At 47.4% G+C, this 9,118-nt stretch overlaps 2 protein-coding genes across 11 annotated transcripts in view; one reads left to right on the forward strand and one right to left on the reverse strand.

The window, feature by feature from the left end:
- TUBE1 (tubulin epsilon 1) overlaps positions 1 to 6,198 on the reverse strand; it is a 61,212-nt gene extending 55,014 nt beyond the window's left edge. For 5 of the 10 annotated variants that reach the window (XM_073337089.2, XM_073337086.2, XM_073337088.2 and 2 more), the window contains exons 1-2: positions 395 to 539; positions 219 to 292 (exon numbers count right to left, since the gene is read on the reverse strand). In XM_073337089.2, coding sequence (XP_073193190.2) covers positions 219 to 292; positions 395 to 419 — 99 coding nt within the window. In that variant the 5' untranslated portion in view covers positions 420 to 539. Of the gene's footprint in view, positions 1 to 218; positions 293 to 394; positions 541 to 574; positions 622 to 6,159 lie in introns of those variants that run through there. The other 5 variants (XM_073337082.2, XM_073337079.2, XM_073337090.2 and 2 more) reach the window with 4 other exon arrangements.
- Positions 97 to 5,610, forward strand: LOC140908944 (uncharacterized). Its single transcript, XM_073337091.2, has 2 exons — positions 97 to 314; positions 1,949 to 5,610. The coding sequence occupies exon 2, from the start codon at positions 3,972 to 3,974 to the stop codon at positions 5,019 to 5,021; it is 1,050 nt and encodes a 349-aa protein (XP_073193192.1). The 5' UTR covers positions 97 to 314; positions 1,949 to 3,971; the 3' UTR covers positions 5,022 to 5,610.
- Positions 6,199 to 9,118: the final 2,920 nt, after the last annotated feature.

Genomic DNA, 9,118 nt, shown 5'->3' on the forward strand with positions numbered 1-9,118 from the left:
CGGAGCCGCCACCGAGGGCGGGAACGAACGGGACCTCAGCGCCGACCTTCCACGGGGGCGGCACCGGCTGGGCAGCCGCGCTCAGGGCGGGGGTCCCGGGCTCTGCTCCGAATCAGCGGCCGACGCGGCGCGCGCTCAGGAGCAACCCGGTGGCCGCGCCGCCCCGGGAGCTGACGCTGCGCCGCCCGGCAGCTGGGGCCGCTCCCGGGGGCCGTTACCTTGTTGACGGCGGCGTGTTCCCTCAGCGCCAGGTCCCAGAAGCGACAGCCGATCTGGTTCCCGCACTGGCCCACTGCAAATGGGGAGAGACACGGGTCAGCGGGGCTGGGGGGGGCGGGGTCAGAGTGGGGGGGGCGGGGTCAGAGTGGGGGAGGGGCGGGTCACACCGGCTTACCCTGCACCACCACCGACTGGGTCATGCTCCCCGCTCCAGGGGCCGTTACTAGGGGCGCGCGGGCACCAACGGCGGCTCCACCTCCTCCAACCGGCGGGGAGCTGGCCCCGCCTACTCCGCCCCAGGCTTCCGAAAGCCCCGCCCCTCGCGCGCGCCCGGCGCCGGGTGGGTGAGGCTCACGCAAGCGTTTCCAATAAGGCCAGGCTCGGCGTGGAAGGTACCATCCGCTCTCCTGTCTCCGCCGCGGGCGAGCGCATGCGCGACACCTCTCCCCGCCCACTGGCTGGGTCCTCTCTCCTCCCGCAGATGGAACGTTCGGTGCTGGAACGCTCCGCGCGGCGGCTGCTACAGGCGGCAAAGGGAAAGCTGGAGCCTGATGTGCTCAAGGGCAGCGCCGGCCCTCGGCTTGCAGCCCTCCTGCCTCCCTAGGGTTGGTTGTTGATATTTGGATGCTCTCTGACCCCTGGTGATGCGCCTCGTCAGGGGCACGTGCCGCCGAATCCAGAAAAAAGGACACTATTGCCAGGCGTCAGAGTGGGGCAGTAGGGGGCATGGTGTGGAGGCGGCATGGCAACCTCTGCAGGATTTGAAGCTTTCCGTAAAAAAAAAAAAAATCAAAACTCAACCACATACCAGTGCTGTACGCTGATTGCTGCCAAAAGTAGGGGTAGGGTTTATAGCCACCTTTCAGCCTTTAGAGAGTAAGTAGCTCATCAACGGCTGAGCCCCTAAAATTACAAATTACGGGCTCAGCCGTTGTCCTCCAAGAACATTGGAATATGCAAATACTCATTCCAAACTTGTTGAATGGCGAGTAACGCACCACCAGGTGTCACTATGTGATGATCATACTCCCAGCCCACCAAGGCCTGAATGCGGTATTGGCAACCCCAAAATCATGAGTCAGCCTTAGCCCTCCCTCCCCCAAATAATGAGATTGTTCCCAAAATCATGAGATTTAAAAAAACCCTGAAAGACTATATTGTGATTTTTGGTCTGTTTTTTAATTTTTTTAAAAATAGCCCTTCACTTTGGACATGCCATGGACTGTGTACAGTCATCAATGTTTAACCATCTAGCAGTCTAATGCTATGTTTCCATCCTCTATATTAATGCCGGTCAAACTGCTCATGGTGTAGTACTATACTATACTGAGCCTTCTGAACAAAATTTTTTGGATTCCAGGAGTGAATTATTCTGTTGCTGAGATATACATGAGTTGACAGGCCACTGTGTCCTAGCTTCATTTTTTTGTATAGTGAGTATGCTCTTGAATCTGAGAGATATGTTAGATAACAAAAGAAAAATGCAGTTTGTAACTCAGACATGCACCATACTTTCAGAAATTTAGCAAATTTCTTATCACTGTCACTTTTAACTACTTAGACCACATGCTGCTGTAGGGAGATATCTTGGAATTCATAGTAAGCCTGTGATTAGCTTTGCCTCAGGGCTTTGTTCACTTTACAAAGTTGATATTTTATGGGGGTCATTTGCTTTCAGAAGAATTACTACCACACCTTTAACTTCTTTATCTTTCCTTATCTTTTTCAGGATGTTGTCCACTACCTTGACCTCTTAGGAGGATGGAAGACTGCTCAGTGTCTTCAAACAGTGTCCCTTGGGCATAGAGATGTTAATCACAGATGAACACATATGGTGCCTTCTCTGCTTGCAAATCAAGTAGGCTGTACCGGGGTGTTACATCCCTTGCAGATATTACTCTGAGCACTGAAGTGTCCCAGAAAAACACTTACAAGAATTCCTTCAAAGTTCTCACAATTTCTAGAGAAGCTGGCCAAGACAGCTGAGTTTGCATTAGTACTGGTCCAGGACTGTTCAGGGGCCCAACATGAGAAATATAGAGGGAGTGGGAGGAGTTGATCGGCGGGGCCTCTGGTAGGCAGGAAGCACTGGGGAGGTACGGGGGGAAGCTGACTGTCAGTGGGTGCTACACACCTAATTTTTTTCCGCGGGTGCTCCAGCCCTGGAGCACCTAGGGAGTGAGTGCATATGATTTTGCGCTGGACAATTAAGTGAGTCAAATGGACTCATGATTAAAAGCAATTCCATCATAATTCCAAATGATATGAGAAGGGAAATCCTAAACCTCATCCATGAAGGCCTTGAACAGGCTCACCAATCAGTGTGATGGTTGGGCATCAGCCAGGACATAAAGAATAAAATATTTGCATATGAACATTGCAGAACTAACAGACCAACAAAGCACAGAGCACCTTTAATAACAACACCTGTATCAGACAGACCTTGGAAGAGACTATCTGAAGATTTATGCGAATTCAGAAGACATCATTACCAGGTCACTGTGGACTGTTTTTCCAGGAATACAGAAATAACCTACTTGGAAGATATAAAATGTCACAGCTTTATCGAGAAACTGAAGAACAATTTTGCTCACTTTGGTATTCCAGAACAACTAGTGATGGAGAATGGACCACAATTTACTAAGCAGAATTTAAGTCATTCAGAACAAAAATTAGAGAAGCCATTTACAACACACACTTTGCTTCTCTGCAAAGGAAAAAGGGCACTAAACTATCTAAACCAGTGCTACTCAAAGTGGTGATCCGCGGACCAGTGCCGGTCCGCAAGCCGTCGGCTGCCAGTCTGCGCGCACATTGGAAAAAAAAAATTGCCAGTCCGCCACAACAGATAGCTTGAGAAGCACTGGTCTAAACTACTACATGCCACAAGGGGTCACAACAGCAGTTTCCTTAACTCACCCAACAATATTGTTAATCTATCCAGCTATACTTTTAACCTGGAAAAAGAGTCTGTCCTATCTCGGGGCCTCTCCTTCTGCCCCTCCACCCCCACGCACATGATACAGTTCTGTGGTGACCTGGAATCCTACTTTTGATGTCTCCAACTCAAGGAATATTTCCAACACACCTCTGAACAAACAGCACACTAATCCACAGAAACCTTTCTGCCAACACTACAAAAAGAAGGATTCTGTGTAGACTCCTCCTGAAGGTTGAAACAAGAGACTGGACTTCTACATAGAGTGCTTCCGCCGAATTGCATGGGCTGAAATTGTGGAAAAGCAGCATCACTTGCCCCATAACCTCAGCCGTGCAGAACACAATGCCATCCACAGCCTCAGGAACAACTCTGACATCATACTCAAAAAGGCTGACAAAGGACGTGATGTTGTCATCATGAATAGTTCGGAATATGAACGAGAGGCTGCTAGGCAGCTCTCCAACACCACTTTATACAGGCCATACCCTCTGATCCCACTGAGGGTTACCAAAAGAAACTACACCATTTGCTCAGTAAACTCCCTGAAAAAGAACAGGAACAAATCTGCATAGAATCCCTAGAATCCCGACCAGGGGTATTCTCTCTGCTACCCAAGATCCATAAACCTGGAAATCCTGGACGCCCCATCATCTCAGGCATTGGCACCCTGACAGCAGGATTGTCTGGCTATGTAGACTCTCTCCTCAGGCCCTTCGCTACCAGCACTCCCAGCTATCTTCGAGACACCACTGACTTCCTGAGGAAACTACAATCCATTGGTGATCTTTGAGAAAACACTATCCTGGCCACTATGGATGTAGAAGCCCTCTACACCAACATTCAACCACACAAAGATGGACCACAAGCCGTCAGGAACAGTATCTCCGATAATGTCGCGGCAAACCTGGTGGCTGAACTTTGTGATTTTGTCCTCACCCACAACTATTTCACAATTGGGGACAATGTATACCTTCAAGTCAGTGGCACTGCTATGGGTACCCACATGGTCCCACAGTATGCCAACATTTTTAAGGCTGACTTAGAACAATGCTTCCTCAGCTCTCGTCCCCTAATGCCCCTACTCTACTTGCGCTACATTGATGACCTCTTCATCATCTGGACCCATGGAAAAGAAGCCCTTGAGGAATTCCACCATGATTTCAACAATTTCCATTCCACCATCAACTTCAGCCTGGACCAGTCCACACAAGAGATCCACTTCGTGGACACTACGGTGCTAATAAGTGATGTTCACATAAACACCACTGTATACCGGAAACCTCCTGACCGCTATAGTTACTTACATGCTTCCAGCTTTCATCGAGACCACATCACACGATCCATTGTCTACAGCCAAACTCTGAGATACAACTGCATTTGCTCCAACCCCTCAGACAAACACCTACAAGATCTCCATCAAGCATTCTTACAACTACAGTACCCACCTGCTGACGTGAAGAAACAGATTGACAGAGCCAGAGGGGTACTCAGAAGTCACCTGCTACAGGACAGGCCCAACAAAGAAAGTAACAGAATGCCGCTAGCCATCACCTTCAGCCCCCAACTAAAACCTCTCCAGCGCATCATTAAGGATCTACAACCTATCCTGAAAGACAATTCCTCACTCTCACAGATCTTGGGAGACAGGCCAGTCCTCGCTTACAGACAGCCCCCCAACCTGAAGCAAATAGTCACCAGCAACCACACACCACACAACAAAAACACGAACCCAGGAACCTATCTTTGCAACAAAGCCCATTGCCAACTCTGTCGACTTATCTATTCAAGGGACACCATCATAGGAACTAATCACATCAGCCACACCATCAGAGCCTCATTCACCACACATCTACCAATGTGATATATGCCATCGTGTACCAGCAATGCCCCTCTGCCGTGTACATTGGCCAAACCGGACAATCTCTATGCAAAAGAATAAATGGACACAAATCAGATGTCAAGAATTATAACATTCAAAAACCAGTTGGAGAACACTTCAACCTCCCTGGTCACTCAATTTCAGACCTAAAAGTGGCAATTCTTCAACAAAAAAACTTCAAAAATAGACTCCAATGAGAAACTGCGGAATTTGAATTAATTTGCAAACTGGACACCATTAAATTAGGCTTGAATAAAGACTGGGAGTGGATGGGTCATTTAAACAAAGTAAAAACTATTTCCCCACGCTAATTTTTCCCCCTACTGTTACTCACACCTTCTTGTCAAATGGTTGAAATGAGCCATCCTGATTATCACTACAGAAGTTTTTTTTCTCCTGCTGATAATAGCCCACCTTAATTGATTAGTCTCATTACAGTTGGTATGGCAACACCCATTTTTTCATGTTCTCTGTGTATATATATCTTCCTACTCTATTTTCCGCTGCATGCATCCGATGAAGTGGGTTTTAGCCCACGAAATCTTATGCCCAAATAAATTTGTTAGTCTCTAAGGTGCTACAAGTACTCCTCATTTTTTTTTCAGAACAAAAAGTGATCTTGATCATATTACTAGTGTAACCCTTCTGCCCGTCAGAGTTGGCAGCAACAAGGGCCGGGTTCAATATCTAGGGGATCCATTCCAATAACACAATGCAAACTGGCTCGAGCCCCCACCCAGTGACCTGGGACAAATATATACCACCCCCGCTGGGCGCTTCGAAGAGGCAATACTTCCCCTCTCGCAAGCACATAGTCTGAGTGTAGCAAAAGCCTTTTAATAACAGAGAGAAACAATGTGGCATTATGTTGGGGAAACACCACCAACAGGATTCATAACACAATCCATGAGCAAAAAAAACCCACCCCAAGCAAATTGGGGCATGCCCTTTTCCCTTTGGTTCTTGAGTCCAGCAACCCCAAATCACCCAAAGTCCCAAAAGTCCAATGCCCCAAAAGTCTCTGTCCCTGGTCAGGGCAGCCCCAGAGTTCGAAAGTTTATCTGCGGAGCTTTACCTCCCAACCTGGGTGGAAATGGGACGGGGGTAAGAGGCACCTTACATGATCTGAAGCTGACCGCCCCATAGCGGCGCTCCGCTCCGCCAGCCGCCCCACGAACTCCTTCGCTCAGCTGCGCTCCGCTCCACCAGCCGCCCCACGAACTCCTTCGCTCAGCTCCACGGCCCACAAGCAGCTCCTGCCATCCACAAACTGCCATCCACAAACTGCTCCACCAGCCGGTCCACAAGGCACTCCAGCCGTCCCGCAAACTGCTCCACAATATATCTTCAGGCTCCCCCGGTACTTAACACAACACTCAGTGATTTCAGCTCTTAGGTGAATTCAGCTTGTAGTAGGGGAGCCCCAGTGCTGGTGCACTGTCAGCCCAAAGTGAGCTCAGTAGCCTGTAACTAGACTTCTAATGAAATCAAAATTAGCTCTGATATTCCACAGTGGAGAGAGGAGGAAGTGCAATTAACATGTAAGGCCCTCACCAAGGGGCCCATGCCACCAAGTATTAATACTTGTCCCCAGCTTCTCTCCATTCACACAGTTTTGGAACTCATGACCCTTGCCTAGCGAGTGCTACTTAGTTGATGGTGAATCCCTCCATCATAACAAAAGGCCACGTACAGTTCCAAGCACAGTTCCCATAATCAGGGTAATAACAATTTATTCTTCCTGCCCCAATAACAGAGACACTGGGGATCCCACAGCAGCCAAAGTGACCATTTGGGCAGCTATGGTTTCATTCTAGGCGTGGTGGGTGTGCCTATGCAAATGAGATTGGCCCCTGAAGTTCTTTTCCACAACTTGCCACACCTCACCACCAGATGTCAGGGTGGAGCTCATCCTGACACTGCTTACACTAGTAGTCTACATTACCCACAAGTGAACGGAGAGGCTGAGAAAGTTGTACAGACAACCAAGAAAATCCTACAGCAGGAAGATCCATTCCCCACTCTTCTGAGTTATAGAGCAACACTCATGCCAGCTAGTGGATATAGTTCAGCACAACTCTTGATGGGAAGACAGTTCAGAACTATGGTTTCAACTTTGGAAAAGAATCTATCTTCCAAATAGCCAGACACGAAGAGAGTAGCCAATTTGGATAAAATGGCAAAAAGAGCCTATGAACACTTTTACAACAGATGACACTCAGAGAATTGCCTGGTCTAGAAACTGGTGACTGTGTTTCTGCAAACTGGATGGAGAAAAAGGATGGACAACTCCAGCTGTTGTAGACTTCTGAGACAAACACCATTATCTTGGAATGTTAATGCAGAAGGGTGTGAACCTGGCTTGGAAATGGGTACAGTCATCATTTGACCCAGATGAAATGGTTCTTGGAAAGGTTGAGGGTCCATACCAGGGGTGGGGGCAGAATCTGGGAATGCCAGGGGAACACATTTCTTCTCCACCTCAGCCATGTAAAGATTCCCTGGAATAGACAATACCATCTGGGGCTACAGTATTTTTTCTTTGCAGGCCCCCTTCCTTTGGGCAGACATGGCCAGGAAGCCAGAGGGGCTGCTAGGCATCAGTATTAGTGTGGAAGTACAAGGCCTTTCATGCAGCTGGTCCTGGACTCCTGCAGGTCTCTGGGGAGGGTAAATCCTGTACCCCCTGGTGGGGTAGAAGTCTGAGAAGCGAGCCTCATGGAGAATTCCTCCCCAAGACAGGTGTGAGGGGGGAAGCTCCTGGTCCTATATACTTCAACAGGAGTAGGATCAGCCCCCCCTCAGCTCGATTAGCTTCTGATAAATTAAGGTAGAGTAAATTGAATATTAACATTTTTGTGAATTCTAATTGAACTGTGTTTTTTGATTCATGAATGAACTTCAGGTAGCAAGCATACTGAAAAAAAAAGCCCCACCTAGGGAAATTTTTGTTTATTCCCAGAGCTCAAACACTTCTTTGGAACAGAAGTGAGCTGGAAGAACATTCTGGGTGTCTGCATACAAATAAAATCCACAGTAATGAATATGTAACTCCTTCCTTTTACCAACATTTAATAAACAATAGTGTGGTATATGCCTAGGAGATGCAAGCATCTGTTATTCTTGGCCATACCTGCCTGGAAGCAGCAGACAACCTGAAAAGGAATTTCAATAACACCTGTGGTGAGTCTGCTAAACAGTGAATTTGCTGCTCTTTTCTGTCCTGCATTGGAGGGCTAGAGATTAGCAGGATGGGGAAGGTTTATGGGAATTGGGAGGATGGTTGGTAGGAGTGGAAATGTCAGGGAGTCAGGTTTTCTAGGGGACCTGAGCAGAATGTGGCACTTGAAGGCAATTGGCTGAGTGCTTATTGGGATCCATGATGCACGAGATTACTCTAGGTCTAGCAACTGCAGTACTTTTCCTTCTTGCCTCTGAGTAGTGGCCCACTGGATGTGCTACCAATTACTGTGTCAGAGAAAGGTTGGCATACCACCCACACCAATGATCTCACAAGGGGGTGATTATTACAGTTGTGTAATGGTGCTTCTCCAGATGCTTTGGGGCTGATTCTCCTCTGGTTTACACAAGTGTAGATCAGGAGTAACTCTGCTGAAGTCAGTGAAATTACTTGTTATATCACTATAATGAGGTCCTGGATCTTTGTGTATTTATATGTGTATATTGGATATATTAAAGTTTAGATGAAAAATGTAATCAAAAACTTTAAATTTTGAAAATTTCAATCAGCCCTTACACACACACACACACACACACACACACACACTCTGCTTCCTTTGTGAGGCAGTTTGTCCTAATATTGTTTAGTTTATGTAACCACCATTATCTATATTAAAAATAGTAAGTCCTGCTTCACCTCTTGCTAGGATTCAAACTATCACAGGGTGTCAGATGAGAAAATCACTAGAAAAGGGTTCCACAAATTCACCTGGAAGTAGAAAGAAATGGGTTCTAATTTTTTTATTGTTCCCAAAAATCCTATGGTCAGCATACTCCCATTTTAGCTGAGCAAAGAATAAATGAGCTCCATGTAAAAGAATCTTGCACACAATTGTTTG

This window comes from Lepidochelys kempii, chromosome 3 (genome assembly GCF_965140285.1).
Source record: "Lepidochelys kempii isolate rLepKem1 chromosome 3, rLepKem1.hap1, whole genome shotgun sequence".
NCBI classification, from domain to species: Eukaryota; Metazoa; Chordata; order Testudines; family Cheloniidae; genus Lepidochelys; species Lepidochelys kempii.

Bases quoted from the DNA above. Each gene is read 5' to 3' on its own strand.
- LOC140908944 (XM_073337091.2), top strand. From the start codon at position 3,972: ATGGATGTAGAAGCCCTCTACACCAACATTCAACCACACAAAGATGGA.